The sequence below is a fragment of the Lonchura striata genome, chromosome 7, assembly GCF_046129695.1.
Source record: "Lonchura striata isolate bLonStr1 chromosome 7, bLonStr1.mat, whole genome shotgun sequence".
Classification (NCBI taxonomy): Eukaryota; Metazoa; Chordata; class Aves; order Passeriformes; family Estrildidae; genus Lonchura; species Lonchura striata.
This window is the reverse complement of record NC_134609.1, coordinates 14,417,264-14,434,313: the sequence shown is the minus strand read 5'-3', so window position 1 is coordinate 14,434,313 and position 17,050 is coordinate 14,417,264. Positions and strand designations below refer to the sequence as shown.

General features: G+C 40.5%; 1 protein-coding gene across 5 annotated transcripts in view; it reads left to right on the top strand.

The window, feature by feature from the left end:
- Positions 1-16,021, top strand: part of WASHC2C (WASH complex subunit 2C) — a 35,740-nt gene extending 19,719 nt beyond the window's left edge. For 4 of the 5 annotated variants that reach the window (XM_077784613.1, XM_077784614.1, XM_077784617.1 and 1 more), the window contains 11 exons: positions 280-391; positions 1,133-1,318; positions 2,337-2,519; positions 4,169-4,297; positions 4,504-4,599; positions 6,640-6,756; positions 8,328-8,390; positions 9,070-9,282; positions 11,027-11,629; positions 12,251-12,425; positions 15,543-16,021. In XM_077784613.1, the coding sequence (XP_077640739.1) occupies positions 280-391; positions 1,133-1,318; positions 2,337-2,519; positions 4,169-4,297; positions 4,504-4,599; positions 6,640-6,756; positions 8,328-8,390; positions 9,070-9,282; positions 11,027-11,629; positions 12,251-12,425; positions 15,543-15,679 (2,014 nt within the window). In that variant the 3' untranslated portion in view covers positions 15,680-16,021. The remainder of the gene's footprint in view (positions 1-279; positions 392-1,132; positions 1,319-2,336; positions 2,520-4,168; positions 4,298-4,503; positions 4,600-6,639; positions 6,757-8,327; positions 8,391-9,069; positions 9,283-11,026; positions 11,630-12,250; positions 12,426-15,542) is intronic. The other variant, XM_077784615.1, reaches the window with a different exon arrangement.
- The last annotated feature ends 1,029 nt before the right edge of the window (positions 16,022-17,050 follow it).

Genomic DNA, 17,050 nt, shown 5'->3' with positions numbered 1-17,050 from the left:
GCTCTTTTGTGTATGTGGTGGGTCGTTCTCTTTGCCACCACTGAACTGGCCTGTCCATTTCTATGCCAGTGATATAAAATCCTCTTGGCCTTTTTTTATCTCCACTTCTGCAGAAAGCTGTGTAGACAAGAAAGTGTGTGCTAGATTTGTTGGGACAGTGAGGAAGCAGAGTGCTGTATTTGGGAACACTGGTTGCAAATGATAGTCCTAAGTGATGCTTTTAAATAGATGCAGTGCATGGCCTCTGAATCTTCCACTTTCTTGCCTCTCTCACTGCAGCCAAAGAAAGCCACAGAAGCCATCACTTTTATTTGAAGATGATAATATTAATGGAGAATCATTCTTCAGCTCCCAGTCAATGCTACTTCCTTCAGCTGCTAAGGCTGCAGAGGTAACTCCCCATTCTTTTAAAACTAACATGGAACACTTAGTTATTTTACAGACTATCTTTGTTGTTAGGTTCTGAATATAAGTCTAATTAATTTTACACAATGGTAGCTCGAGCAAATTTGGAATGGGAACAGGGAAAACTGAACTCTTACATCTACACTCTTACTACTATTAGGCTAATAGAGACTTAACATTTTCTTGACCACTTAATCTAAATTTGTTTGGTTTATGCTAAAAACTCTTCCTAAGGATGTTCTGAAAGCTCTCAACCATTAAATAACACTAAAAGAAATTAACAGCTTACTGCTGACTCAGTAGCCAGGGTTAACCTTTCATGTTAAGATGATTGAGATGTGTAAATAAGCTTGTTACTGGCCCTCCCTATTGTGTGCTCATGCTATCCTCTGTCTTACAAGCTTAGGCTCTTATGTACTGCCTGTCTCGTTGTGCTTTGGAATTGAGGGTATGAGATGCAAGGGTTTAATAGAGCTGTATCTGTAGTGGGGATTCCTGTCCGTGTGCTTCCTGGCACTCTTCAACCAGATTGAAAAACTCATAATACTGGAAATTAAAAGTCACAAACCAGGCTGTCCCATGGGAGGAAAATAGGAGAAGTCAAGTATGTTGCCAGTGTCCTAGACCTGTGCAGTAGGCAAACTGAGACTCTGCTATCCCACAGCAGCATACACTTTTTATATATAACCACCAATTCTGTGTTGCCAACATTCTCCTAATTTTGCAGGAGAAAGTAAAACCAGCACAAGCACCACGTACCTTTAATGAAGAAGAAAAGGAGGAAAAGGAAGATCTGCCAGATGGAACAATGAAGTCTAACCAGGTAGAAGATACATTGTGGTGTTCAGAAGAGCCTGGAGCAGCTCCTGTGCCTCGAGGAACAGATGTTGCAGGGCAGCAAACAAAGGAAAAAGTGAGGAATTTTCTTATATTGGCCTGAAGTTTGGTAAAGATTCAGTTAAAAAAAAACCCACAATCAAATAGTGCTGCTCTGGCACAGAAATCTTTTTCTGGATTGGAGGAAAGAGTTCCTCTGTCTCCATTTAGCAAAATCACTTGTCAGTCAAACAGCAAATTGATTAAATGGCATTAAAAAGTTGTTTCCTAACTGATGTGATTGAGAAGGATTGGGGCGGAGGAGGGAAGGAGGAAGGAGGTAGGCAGAATCTGTTTCTGTTTTCCCTCCAGAGTGGGTTGGGTATTCATGAACAAAGCTTTCCCTTACGACATAGCCTGTATTAATATATAGATTTTTCTGCAAGCTCAGTAACCTTGTTTCACCATAATGTGTGATGTTTTATAAAGTGTGAGTGTTATTATGGCCTTCAGGATTGGGAATTTCTGCTGGGCAATACTGTTAACAGTATTGATGAGTATTGAGTGTATTATTGCAGAGGCTTCAGCAAAGCTGATCTTGGGCATAGTCTTACTGAGTGATTGTTGAGGAATTACTAGCTGATGAATTTCTATTGTAGTTCTTGCTCTTCACAGTTTTCCTGAGCACAGTTAAGCTTCTGGTAGTGCTGTTCACTCTAAAGTATCCGAGGTGGTATGAGCTAGGTAACTCAGAGATAGTGGCAAAGCTGGTTAGTGCAGCCTTGTGGCCCTCATGCAACCTGACATAGAGATGAGGAGAAAACTTTATGCAGGAAGCTGCTTATCAGTAGTGCCACGGGGTAGGGTACAGAAGGAAACTTGTCTTCCTTTCAGAGCTGAAATGTGTGTTCTTTATCAACTGTCTCTTGCTAACCTGCATATTGATATTCTGTCTGCTTGGGAAAAATTAGTTGAATGCAGTTGCCTGCTTGGTAATGATTGCAGAACTCTGACCACTGGTGGTATTTAACCAAGAAAGCTTAGCAGGGTTTTTGGGCAAACCTGAAATAAATAACAGGCTGGTGTGTTAATTTTTTTTTTTTTTTTTGGTGGAGCCTTTTGCAGTAATATCTTCAGAGCCAGCTGACAATTCAGATCTGTTTTCAACATCACCACCAGCTCTGGACAAAGATGTGAAAAGCCAAGCTAAGAAAGTGTTAAGCTTATTTGAGGAGGAAGAAGAAGAGAGACTGGAAGATGATGATGGCATAAAAAATGCACAGAAAGGAGTTGTTGTGGTGAGTGTAAGGAAGTTCTTGAAGACTGAGAAATGGTATTTCCATCTCTGCTTTTCTAGGCAAGGTTTAGTTTACATTTCCCTCTCTTCATGTCGTGCAGGCTGATGTTTCTCAATTTCTAACCTTCCAGATTCTTGGGTGAGAAATTATTCCTGCTCTTCCTTGTGATCCAGAATTCTTTTGTAAATTTTCCTGCCTCACTAACTTGAAAGCATTTTGCTACATATTAATATGAAAAGAAATTCTATACAGATTTTTCGGTGCAGCTACTTGATTTTTGCTTTACAGAACTGACTCTTCAGTTACTCCTCAAGGTCAAAGACACTAGGAAGTAAAAGAATGTGGAGTTTTATACCTTGTGGTCTAAAAATTCTCATATAGTAGTCACAAAGTGATTAAGGTGCCGAAATGCAAAAATCAGAATGGTAATTTATGAACTTAACCTTTTTGACAGGCAAATCTGAAAGGTGCTACTACTTTTCTGGCGTATTTCAACTTAATATGTGTTTTGTGTGTGGATAATTCTAGATGTGCATTACATTTTCACATATCTGGGCATAAACAGCAGTGCTAGTGCACTAAAAATGTGACCTGACTTTTGATATGAAATTAAAGTTGGTGCAGGGAACGAAAAAAAAAGAAATTACAGGAGTAAGAATCATAGGAGAGGGTGTATGGATGAAAAATGGTGTACTGGAAATTAAACTTAGGCAGCCCTTTGGGGTTCTTGGAGACTTAAATAGGAATGGGTAGAATCAGGCTTTACTCTTAGGATGACCACTCTGGCTGCCTGGATTTTGTGTGTGGTATTTTGGTACTGGACATTCAGTCACACTCTGAAGAAGCATCCTTTAATTTGGGTTGTTTTAATAGAGACAGATTAGTGGTAAAACACAGATATGGGCCTTTACCTGGACATTGGAGTTGGGCCTTTGCCTTTGCATCTGGGTGCCTGCAATGACCACGATCATACAAAGGCATTGTTTTTGGTGTTGAAGCTGACACTCATTACTTTGACAGGTAATGGAGGACTTAAGGGTGATATGTGTAACTTCAGTCTTCCCCACAGCAGCAAATTTGAAAGTACAAATTCTTGCCAAAGGCAGTAAGTTCTTTTCTTCCATGGGAGTATTTGCTTGCTTTCACAGGAGAACAGGGAGTCTAGCAACAATAATAGTTTCACAAGCATTTTGTTAAAAAAAAAAAGTATTTTTTTATTCTTATTTGAAAATGTTGCTTAGGAAGATAACCAAGAGATTATCTTCCTTTCACTACTATGTCCTGCATCCTTAGCTAAAATTTTTGAGGCATAAAAGTCTTACTGGAATACAAACCTTACTGTACAGTCGTGATAACATACTGAACTTTTTTGGTTTTTATTTTCCTTTTGAAGGAAGCTTTAGAAGTAAGTAGTAGCACTGGATCTTGGATCAGCAGACACAGATATTGTGGCAAATGTCTTCTCATTAAATTGAACTCTAAATACAAATATTTATATTGTAATAACCAGCAATTACAGCTGTATTTTTGTTACCAGTACAGGGCTGTAGTGTAGCCTCAGGGGAATTGTAACCTGTCTTATGATGAGGCAAATAGGTCCACACAATAAGAAGCTCTCTCTGTGAGGAAGTTTTCTGCTCTGCTTCCAGGCTTCTGAGAAAAGTACTCGGCCCAAAAGCACTGGGGTCTTTCAAGACGAAGAGCTTCTCTTCAGTCACAAACTTCAGAAGGACAATGACCCAGATGTTGACCTCTTTGCCAGCCCCAAGAAGTCAATGGTGAGATCAAAGCCCACCTCTGAACCTCCTGTTTAAAAACAGTCTTTGAAGTGTTCAGTGTACTGATGTTCTTTGTTTGGACAGATTAGAAGTCACTGATTTCCAGGGAGAGCCAAATGCTAATGTCAGTTATTCTAGCATCATGGGCTGAAAAAGATGTGCTTTGGATCTGTGACATATCTTTTCTTTATCTTTTGTTTCTTTAGTCTGCAAACCGTATCCTGAAGCCATCACCTGGAGGAAGCCTTTTTGGGGATGATGATGAGGATGATCTCTTCAGTACTGCTAAAACAAACATTCCGGTACCTGTTTCTCTACTGTAAATGGCTTATATAGAAAGAAGTGTAGGGAAAGGATTTTCTCCATTTGTATACCCACAAGAAATTTAATGACTTTTCAAATCTTTTTGAGAGAACAGAAAAGGTCATTGTGACCCTGAAGACATAGGGAGCAAACAGATGCATTGGCTGTCCCATTGTTATGATGAAAGAATTAGATTCTATTTATTTTTGTGTACGCCTGGGACCGATTTTGGTGTAAGAGGGCACACCTGAGCAGAAATCATAGTAGTTTGTTTTGTTTAATTGCTTGACTTGCTAATATTACTTCCCTGTGCTTTATGCATAACTGATGAGCCATGCTCTGAGAGTTGTGTAATTCAAGTTTCTGCATGTTGGTTTGATCACAGGTAATGGTGCAGTGTTAAAATTCTCATGGTCACCCAATTGCTTTTAAAGGATGAGTAGGTGCAGTAATGAACTAGACTGTTACATGTGGTGTGAGGTCAAAGTCCTAACATAAATTTTCAACTGCTACTTTTAGATACAATTATCTTAATTAAACTGAAACTAACTTTTACTTTAGACTATATTTATGTCTATAGCTGGGTGTTAGGCTAGAAAACTGGCAATAGTTCTTGAAAACAGTTTTGAGGACTCTGGACAGAGTGGTCTTAAGTAATTAGTGCTTGGGAGACTGTATATGGAACCTGGTTGCTTGAAAACATAAAAATAGCATTGTCCCTTAGCTGGCGCTGTGCTTTTATTTTCTCTGCTGTTGATGAGGAAATAGGCATGCATTTAAAGTTTATTGAAACTCATTAGTAACTGTTAGCACAGACAGCAAAGGTTGAGGTAGACTAAAGGAATGGAGGAATGGAAGGCCCCTGGTTTGCAGAGCCACAGGTTAATGCCTATTGTTATAGTCAGTTGATGTTGGCAAGATGCCAGACACTCACCAAAGCCCCTCTTTCACTCCCCTTTGCAGCTGGACAGGGAGAGAAAATATAACAGAGTTATATTTTATATAAATTAGTTGAGATAAGGACTGGGAGAGATCACTCGCAAAATACTGACAAGGGCAAAACAGATTTGAATTAGAGATATTAATTGAATTTATTTCTAGCAAAATCAGAGTGGAATAATGAGAAGAAAAATAAGACCTTAAAAACACCTTTCCCCCATCTGTCTCTCCTTCCTAACTCCACCTCCTCTCCCCGCTGCTGCAGGGAAATGGGAGTTTAGGTCTGTTCATCACACCTTGTTTCTGCCACTGCTCAGAGAGAGGAGTCCTTCCCCTGGTCCAGCATGGGGTCCTTCCCACAGAAGACAGTTCTCCATGAACTTCCCAGCCTAAGTCCATCCCACAGGGTCATTCTTCCATGGGGTGCAGTCCTTTGGGCATAGCCTGTGCTGACCTGGGTCCACCACAGGGTAACAAGTCCTGCCAAGAGACCTGCTCCAGTGTGGGCTCCTCTCCCATGGTTCTGCAGGTCCCTGCCAGGACCCAGGCCTCCTATGGGTTCCCAGCCTCCTCTCAGGTACACACCTACTCTGGCTGGGTCTCCACCACAGGCTGCAGGGGAATCTCACCTCTGGTTCCTGGGGCACCTTTTCTCCCTCCTGCACTGTCCTTGGTGTCTGCGGGCTGTTCCTCTACTGTGTTCTCACCCCACTCTTTTCTGGCTGCAATTACATCTGTAAAATAACATTTTTTCTTCTTAAATATGTTATAACAGAGGGCTTACCACTGTTCCCGATTGGCTCAGCCTTGGCCAGCAGCCATCTTTGGAACCACCAGGCATTGGCACTGCTAGACATGGGAAAAGCTTCTACCAGTTTCTCACAAAATCCACCCCTGTAGCTCCCCACCACTGCTACCAAAACCATGCCATGCAAACTAAATACAACTATGCACAGCAGGATCACAAGATGTGGCCAGTTTTATGTTCAGTTAAAAGCAAGATTTAAAAAATTTTTGCTTATGTTCTTTTGGGGTTTTGTTTTTTGAATCTGCACACCATGCTTTAACTCCATGTTGACTTGTGCCCATAATGCTTTCAGAAAATGGCTGAGAAGAAAACTCTTCAGACCAGCGTTGGCCCTTCCTCAGTGAGCAGTAATCTAGAAAATGCTTCAAGTGCCAAGCAAGATGAGACTCTGAAGGCAGCAACTACAGAGGCAAGTACTTAAATCTTGTTCCTTGAACAGCATGCAAAGAAAAAGGAGATGTATAATCCTTTTTAAGTGTCTTGGAAAGATGAAAAGTAATGCTTGAATTCACTGGCTGTCAGGCAGTAATGTGTGACCAAATTATTCTGCTTATCAGCATGTGCACTGTTAGTAGCCAGAAGTTTAAATGTTATTGATGTTTTATTCATTGTACACACACACTTCACTTTAAAAAGTGAAATGGCAGTGAAAAGCTACACCCTAAGCCCAGTTGTACTGAAAATGAGTTGTTTCTTCTCTGGAGTGCCAGTGTCTGTTGGGGTGAATGTGATCTTTAAAGGTAGCCTTTCTCAGAAAGGAGATCAGGGTGCACAGCCCAAATCTGTGTCAGTTGAGACTCCTATCTTGGAGTCTCTGTAGTGAGTAAACAAGACTCCTGTCATTAATCTTGCAAAATCAGGAGTCTCTGGGAGAGATTATCTGGACCAGAGTTCTGACCTGTGTCACACCAGAACTGCTTGATGGATTTTCATGTGTATGAGATTAGTTTAGGAGTTGTTTTTTCTCCACTGGGCTGAGGAACACAAAGCAGCATGCCTATAGAGCTAGTAATTAGCATGTCTTCCCTTTTTGTAAAGTTTCCTTGAAGTCTAGAACCAGGATTATCTTCCTGGTTTTTGTAGCTACTGACAGTCTGCTATAGGAATGGTTTCAGCCTGTCTGAGGTTAAGCTGAACACCAGATGCAGTTAAGTAGAGAAAATCTCGTCAGATACTAGGATTGTCATGCTCTCAAGCCCTTCAAACTAGCGTCCTAACTCTTGCAAACTCTGTTACTTCAGCCTAGCTGAAGGAGCTCTGCCTGCCCAGTCATACCAACAGCAATATTACCTAGCTCACAGAACCATGCAGATTACAAACTTGTGGAGAGCAAGCCCTGGGAAATGCACCTTAGCTGATTTGATTCATTCCTTGAGTCCTACAATTGACCCAAATCTTCAGATCAAGCAGCTGCTCTTGCTTGTTTAGCCTACTCTTCTTGTAGCACTACTGGCCTGTTTTTTTTTCAGAGGAACACTCACTTCTCTGAAGCTGTTTTCCTTGAATTCTGAACGGAACAATTTTGAAGCTCTCTTGGCTTCCATGTGGGCTTCATTGAATTCTGTAGCTGTGTTATCGCCAGTTACAAAGAGAAAAGTTAGATCATTGCCTGGCAGTATGGCTTCAGAGGATTTTAGGGGACAGAATAAGCAAGGTGAGAGAAGGTAGCTGTCCTGATTTGATTTGACTAGTGGTGGCAGTGGCCTGGAGAAGATGGATGTTGTTCAGTTACCGTGGCAAAGTATAATAGTGGGTAGAAAGACAGGTGAATGAAATCTGGTAATGAAGATGGGGCTATGGCATGTGGGAAACTGAAAACTTAGTGACTATAGCTCTAATAGTAGAATGTGATAATAACAAGGTATCTTCAGGATAAATTGGTAAGCAATTAGCTGCTTTCTATATATATATTAAATTGAAAACTATGGTCTGGTTGATAACAGTTTGTCAACTTGTTTAATCCAATGTAATTTTGTGCAGAAATCTACAGGTCCTGTTCCCATTAAAACCAAAGAGCCTTCATCTCGGATTGGAAAGCTACAAGTAATTAACTTTACTGGCACTTTAACTTTCAAAAGAAAATCTTCCTTGCCTCACTGATAGCTTTCCCTGAAACAAAATCTTATTGCTTCCTTACCTTATTCTTGCGACATTATTTTTTTAAGATGGCATTTTTTTGATTGCTTTTTCTGTATTGCATGTTTAATATTATTTTCTCCTTCTGTTTCAGTCCTGACTCTAAGCAACACTATTTACTTATGTTGGGGGGGCAGAGGGGTGGGGTCCTTTTTGAACTGCTATTTTTCTTAGCACTATTAAATATGTTTAGAGACTCTTAGGGGGGACTATGGTTATGTCTCTCTTTTGACACAAAATATATAATAACTGCCTGTATCACAGTACCATTTAAAGTCAGAAGCATTGTCTCCTCAGAAAGAATATTGAGCTACGTACATTGAGGTGTTTGGTCTGGTATAACTTGACCCTGCTGTTTCTGAAGCTCTTACACAGAATAATAGTGTTGACCACTCCACAGTTTTAGTGAGACAGAACTTGTGGGAGGCACAGAAGTTCTTAGGTCTGAGAAAAGCCAGGCACTTCAGAAGTAGAACTTGAATACCAAGATACACTAGTTCTTGCTGCTTCTCTGAGGCCATGCCTACTCTGGAGCAGTAGTAATGTGATCTCTTTTGTGTGTATGTTTTTGTTGTCTGTTTTGTAGGCTAACTTAGCTATTAACCCTTCAGCCTTACTACCTGGTGCAATGCCTAAGGTTTCCAATGTCAAGTCCCCCTTACCAGTGCTGGACACTCCATTACATGAGCCCAAGGAGGCGCAGAACAGTGAAGCCTTCTCTGCTGCAGGAAGCAATGAAGAGCTTGGCGTAAGCTTTGATCAGCCCATGCAAGCAGACACCTTGCACAACGCCAATAAGGTAACCTTGGTATTTAGGATAAGAGGAAGGGGGATTAAAAACACAGTCTGTCCTCGTGCAGGAGTTTGTTTTGGTGTGCAAGTTCTGCTAGCAATGTGGTTTATCTGAATCTAAATGGGAGTGTGAAAATCTAATCCCCTCTCACTTCCATGGATCACTGAAGAGAAAGTCTAGCTTAGCACCTATACTTAGCTCAGTGAGGGGCTTATGCATATACTTGGTGCCTTTTAAATTGGGCCTTTTCCAAATACTAGATTTCCCTATTGGCTGAAGGCATGTTAGCATAACATATTGTCCTGTTCCAGGAGACACCAACCTAAAAAAATATTAAAAAGACATCTTGCTAGGCTAACTGTAAAACAGGTTACAGGTAGCTGCTTTGACAAGCTATCCAGAACACATCAACTGCTGTAGGCTGACCTTTACCTCCTCTGTGGATAAAAATGTCATGCTGTGCTGAACTGTAACTCCCAATTCTTTTTCAAAGAAAACTTTTGTTTTCACACAAAGGAAAACAAAAAGGAGTGTTACAGCTTTTGACATGGCAAATCTCTGCCTCCTGACAGACTTGTTTTTCACTCACACTTTCTACTTTATGGACTGCAAAAGGCATATTCTAATTAAAGAATAATGGTTCTGTAGTGTTTCTTTAAAAAAAATGGAAGTGTCAGCCATGTAGTTAAGATTTCATCTAGGTTCCTATGATTTTGTAAGTCTGTGGGGTTTCCTAAGAGCAGCAGTTTAAGATAACTTAAAATCTTAAGTTAATTGAGTCTTCCTATAATGCTGATGAGGCTGTTCATTACTAGATGAGTAGCAGAGATGATGCAGCAGCCACCAACAACCATGGCTGACATGACCCATTACTGACAGATGGGTTTGAAGCTTGTACGTCAGCCTGGTGCATTACTGCGTAGGCATAGTTGTTGTCGATAGCAGCATGTTCCAAGAGACAAAGCTCTGTATTATGAAACTTTTAAATAGATAGGCCTGCAAAGAATAGACTGCCTGTAGCTGCATATTATCAACCTTGAATGTTCATTTTAGTGTAGTGATGTTGCATGTTTTTTACAGAAGTAATCTTAGGAGAAGCATCTTGGTAACTCTACAGTGAATGCTTTTTGTGGCTCAGGTTAGATGCTGTAATTTTGGCATATCATTGCTTCTTCAACCTTTCAGGTTGAGTGTAAATATATCCAGTCAAATGCAATTTTTTCCAATGGCTGGAACAAAGCAACCTGCCCAGCATTCTCCCTGCCGTTTCAAAGAACAGTGCATGAAGCAATTAACAAAAGGGAAGAGTTGTAGTGATCCATTTCTTACCCATGTAAATACTGTCCATGTGGGATAGGGGAGAGGCTGTAATGGAAACTTGCCAGGGGGCTTCCTTAAAAGTGGCAAGTAACTGCAATAGGTTATACATAAAATGAAATTGCGTGGAAAATATAATTAGTCATGGCTTGAACTGCACTGTAAAAGCCCCTAGATTAGCAAGATAACAGGCTGACTAAGGTATTACCTAAAGCCAAGGGGCTAGAGTGGCTTGCTGACCTGTTGTGACTCTTATTTGCGAATGCTATTGCTTTTGTACACCAGTTCCACTGCTGTGGAATGACTAAGGGCAGCAAATGAGAAATCCTGGGTTACATTTCTAAATATTTCTCCAAACTGTTCCAAGCTTGAATGTCCTGTGGGGCTTTTTCCTTGTGTATGACACTGCTTTGCTTTTCCTCCTTCCTTGCAGACCAGGATCAGGGTCCCAGGGAAGCGCAGACCCCCTAGCAGAATGGCACGCCGTCTGGCTGCCCAAGAGGCTGAAGTGAGCGAGGAGATGGACGCTACTAAAGAGTCACAATTCTCTCTACCAAAACAAACGTCAGTAGTAGTGAACATAAAGGAGCCTCTTGCTGTTGAAGCAGAGTCTAAGGAAAATGGCTTTCACTCTAGCTTGTCACTACCAGCTCACAGCAGTGTTTTGTCTGCTGATACAAACAAACTCCTTCCTCCAGAATCCATAGAAAATGGGGATGATCTGTTTGAGTCTGAAGACCTTTTTGCAAGCAGCTTGACATCCAGACCAGCTGCACAATCAAAATTGAAGGAGGAAATGCCAGACAGTATGGATAACAAACCCATAAAGGGCAGGGAAAAACAGCCTGATCTGGGTGATCAAGATATCAATGATCTCTTCCAGCCTGTACAACAAAAGTCTTCAACTAAAAGTAGCCCTATACCTTTTTTGGCGGAAGAGGAAGATTCTCTCTTCACCTCCCAAAAAACTGGAAAAAAGGAGTTAAAATCTGCTGTCCGCCAAGCAGCTGACCCTACTGCCCAAGATATCTTTGAGGTAATGGCTGAACCTGACACATTGTTTTTTGTTCCCCAGCTCCGTATGTAGATGTCTCTAATTTAGGCTTAATGGAGGCTGCTGAATAGGATGGGGTATGCAGGATAAGGGAGTGAAGTAAACTCTCAGTCCTGCTTCACTGCTGGGATATAGAAACTCTTTGGTTGTTACTGCTAACTAGTAGCAGTAGTTTAAAAGATGGAACCTTAACACAGAGCAGTCATGTGCTGAATGTGCTGTGACAACTTTACCTTTTTCAGAATAAGAAGGTATTTGGTTCTTATTTGTTAACTGTCCAATTCCCAGTAACTAATTAACACTTTAAAAAAAGGAATAAAATTGGTGGGCTGGGCACTTGATACAGGCCTCTGTGTGCTGTACTTGACCTGTGTACAATCCACTACTAAGGCACTTCTGCCAAGTCCCCCATGAGGAAAAGGGTCTCAAACTTCTTGCTAGTAAGGTTGGCAAAGACCTCTCAGATCGCTGAGTTCAACCTTTGTCCGATAAGCCCAGGAAACCCAAATCTTCTAAACACCTCAGCTGCTGTATTCAGGTAATTTGACTATTCTCTTGGAGTGTGTTGTGTATTGATGAGATCTTCCTATATTTTTCTCCAAGGATGATATATTTGCTACTGAAGCAATTAAGCCAGTGACCAAAATGAAAGAGAAAATGCCAGAGACAAACCTGTTTGATGATAACATTGATATTTTTGCGGATCTAACTGCAAAACCAAAAGAAAAGAAGACCAAAAAGAAGGTGGAACAAAAATCCATATTTGATGATGATATGGGTAAGTGTATGCATAAGCAAAATCTTGCTGCTAGTCTTGTAATATTGTCCTAAGTTACATGCATCTAAGATGTTTTATAACCCTCTGCTTTCTTTTACTTTTCAACTTCTCTGAAATCTCTGTTCATCTTTGGATTTTACCCTTGGATGAGAACTTTCTAGATTTGTAGAACTAGCATGGCATTAAAGTGGTTTAGGACAGAGTATAAAATTGTTCTGAGAAAATGTTAAATTCCTGTAGGGAATTACTTCAAACAAGTTTCTAAGAGATTCATCTCATGTTGTTATGGCTCTGAGACAGATTCTGTATTTCAATCTGCACAGCTTTATGTATTGTACTTTCAGTAAGTTACTGATACAAACAAACTAGCATCTCTGTCCATCCCACCTTCACTATTGTGTTAACTACCTTGGAGCCCATAAGCTTTTGTTTACATTCATGTATTCAGGACAATTTAAAGATATTACAGCTGAAACCAAATGTTTGCTATGTAAAATTTGTTGAAAAAACAGCAAGTAGTAATGTGAAATGAGGCACAAAGCCTGCTTCTTTCTTCTCCGTCAGCAGAGATGCTGAAAGTAATGTGATTCTCAGCTGTGTCTGTTCTCAGGCTCTTCATGTTCATAGCTCTTTGAGATGGAATGTTTTTCTTTTCTAAGACAAAATTTTTCTCTAGCTTTGGTTCTTGTCAAGTCTTCATTCCCTTTTAGTCTAATTGAACCTGACGTACCACTGTTTTACTTGGACTGCTGCTGAGTACTCTAGCCTGATGGTTGAAGTCTGTAAATGTGCTAGAAAACTTGCTGGAGAATGAGCATTTTGAGATTTCAAAATCTTCTTGATAGATATAAAAAATAAGACTTAAAGGTTTGTTAGGAAGGTATTTGAAATACATATTGGATGATTTTTTTTATCTTGTTTTAGTAATTTACATTTTTTCATGTAGTCTATAGTAAGTGAAAGAATTTGCCAAGCAGTTACCCCTTCCAAATATTCAACAGAAAAATCTGAACTGAATGTTGGAAAAAACCAGTTGTAGAATGCCACTTGAAAATGATCCACAACAGAACCTGTTGTTTGTACTATCACTTTTGACGTCATCTCTGGTGCTAGAGCTTTGTGTTTGATGCCACAGCTGATCTTGATGCCTTGCATCTAAAGCACCCACATCTGCTAGACTTCATCTTCCTGTAGAGTGGTGACTGTTCAGTGGTACAGGCATAGGTATGCAGCTCCTTAGGGCCCATGGAGCTCCAGAACACCAACAGGCATGAGGGAGATGCCTGAAGGTGAGGATGTTCCGCAGTAGAGTTGTGGAACTGGGACTTGCCTACGTTTCGCATTAAGGGCTGGCTTAAGTGATTGTGGCAGCACTTTTACAGAGCTGTATGTTGTTGTCTTAGGAGAACCTTTCTGCTGCAAATGAAACAGTAAATTTCAGCTGCAGTTTGAGGGGTGTGAAGGCGGCAGGCTGTTTTCTTTTGCCCTACCATACCTTTCAGTCACTAGAGTCCTTAATCACCTTATAGCTGATGTCACCCCTGCCTATCCTCAAAATGGTGACTGATCTTCCTTGCACTCTGACAAATACTGTTTTCCCTGTTGTGTTCTTTAAGCCTCTATAAAAAATGGGAGTGATACCTCTACTGCTTATGGCAGTCACTGTACTGCCCCTCTTCTGTAAAGCTAATCCATGTGATAGCTTCTTGCTTTGGAGTGATGCCAGTAGGGGATTACTCTGTTTTGCTTTCCTTCTAAACTGCTCTTGTGCTGAAATGTGGTCCTGGATTATTCCTGCGTAATCCCTATGATCAGCACAGTACCAGTCACATGCTGATTTTGAAATAGTAAGAAGAGGCAGGGATACACATTTTGATAGGCCACATTGTGCTTGACCTCTGCTCAAGTTTAGGCTACATGCTGAAGATTGAAATATTAGTTTTATACTCTGGACTAGTAATTACATAATATTCTGAGTTGGAAGGGACCCACAAAGATCATCAAGTCCAGCTCTTACATGAATGGTCCATACAGGGATCAAACCCACAGCCTTGGTGTTATTAGAACCATGCTCTGACTCAATGGCTATATTAACCTCTATATAACACCCATGTTTTCTTAATAGGCATTCAAGACCAATTATGTGCTATTTGCACTGGCCTTGTGAATCACTAGTGACCCTCCTATCTAAGTCTTGTCATTTTTTGGTTTTATACTCTCAACTGCATAATCTGAATATCCTAACTTTCTTAGTTTAGAGTACAAGATACACTATTGTGTACACTTGGGAAACCTCATGGCAACCCCTCAGCATGTGTATGGTAGCAGCTTCATCTCTTTCATGAACATACAAGCAGTTCTGCAAGAACTGCAGGACTGTGAGCTCTGCAGCTGACACAGGCTATCTGTGTTGGATGATTTCATTTCTACGTATTGTTGTCCTCTGCCTTAATGGGAGTGTGATATTTTTCCACTTTGTGATCCTAGTTATTCACAACAGATATGCTTGTATTGAGGAAGGTGGTGGGAGACCTTGATTCTAGACTGTAGACAGACTTCTTGAATATTTATCAGGATGGTGGTTATAGCTGTCTGCCTCCTTGCATTTTAGTAGTGGTCTGTTCTCAGGGGATTTATATCATTTTCTTACTGTGCTGTAGATTAGGCTCATGGTTAGTGAATATCACCACAGTAGTTGCTAGCAACTACCATCTTTTCCTCTTCTGATTTTTTTAGCAACAAGCTCACAGCTCTTGGATCTCTCAAGTTTCTCAGACATTATTGTTCTAGATAAGAGGGATGTTATCTGGGACTTTCATGATAGAATTTATTGTGGAGCTTTAATTTATTAGTACTTTAAAAATGCTTGTAAGAGTCTGAACATGTTAGAAAATACAAGTATTATGCTGTCTACTAAGAAGAAGAAAAAAAATCTTAACAGCTAACAGCTCCCACGTATGTCCCTACAAATGCATCCAGAATTGTAAGTAGCAGGAAAGCATTTATCACAGAATGTCCTTGGCAGTCACTGCTGTGTGATGGAGTCTCTTGTATACAATGTTGCTTCTGTTTAGTAGTCACTTCTCATTAAAATCTAATTTTTGTTCCACTTTTTAGATGATATATTCTCTAGCAGCCAAGTCAAGATACCTGCTCCTAAAACCAGATCTTCCCAAGCAGCCTCAGAACCAAAATCTGAAAGCAAGATCCTGAGCACCTTTGATGACCCGCTGAATGCCTTTGGAGGCCAGTAGTCAAGGGGATGTGTTGCAGAGAAGCAGCCTTCCTTAGCCCTGTCCAGCACTAATACTCTGGATTCTCTAATTCAGTAGAACTGGAATGAGATGGAAATGGATATTTAAATGAGATTACCCATTTTAAATGGTTAGTATTCTTTTGTGTTAGTCTAACTCTGCTAAATTATATATTTTTTAAAAAATACAGTAACCTTCTGCTATCATGTTTCCATGGTGCCGAGATGAATACAGCCTGTGCAATACCTGCAATGAAGTAATCTATTATATAAAGTATAGTTTGTTTTATTGAACAGATCTATAGATAATTGATAAATAGTAAATGGAGTCTGTTAAACTTGATCTTTCTGTACCTCTTAGTTTCCTCTTTACCTCTTGCTCAGAGCGTGTGCATCATGACTTGAAAGCTACCAAAACCACTACTATGCCTTGTCTGGGTCAGCTGCCACCTACTGAGCTAATGGGAGGGTAAGGCTGGGTTCAGTACCAGTTACAGCTTCTCTTACAGAATGAAGCAGTTAGCAAATCTCAGAGTAGGACTTGTTACCAGCTCTACTGGGGTGTTTCATATAGGCAGTTAATGTGGGCTATAAAAATAACAACAGCTAATGCTTCTCTGCCAGGAAGAGTGTGTTACTAATGAGCACCAAGTGGTGCATGAAGACAGCAGAAACCTAACAGTGTCTTCTGTTCAAGTTGTAGGCCATTAAATGAGATTTTTCACCTGCATGGAGCTGCCAGTGTTTTGCAAGTAATAGTTTTCACAAAGTCCCATCTGTGCAGAGTACGCTTGGTCTCATCCAGGCAGACAAGCCTGTGCACATACTTTATGGAAAGACTCTTTTGTGCCTAAAGGCTTGCTGTCTGCTTTCCCTTCTCCTCCATAGCACAGTGTAAGCTATACAGGAGGTTGCTACTCTGGAATCCCTCTAACTGTGGAATGTATTTGGTCTAACTTTGCTTCCTGTATTTTCTAGAGTCCCTTCTGAAACAGCCATTAACAATACTTGATACCCAGTGGTAGACACTTGCTCTCCTGCATGCATACAAGCAGAGGAAATACCTAAATGCAGGAAAATCAAATGTTTATTATCCAAGCGACTGCTTGCAATTCTGACTAGATTCACTGCTTTTGTGATAGTGTCTGTATTATCTCAGACTCTAAAGACTGTTCTGCTGTGAATTTAAAGCATATGCTCAGAGGACTTCTCTGAGATCAACTCCCACTTGCACTGAAGCGCTCATTCTGAGATTCTGAGACATCTGGTTCATCTCTTGTTTCTCAAGCTGAATTTCCTTTATCAGGCACAGTAAATACTACAGCTAAAATATCTAGCATTAATGAGGGTAAAGCAGGAGGAAAGGTTGGAA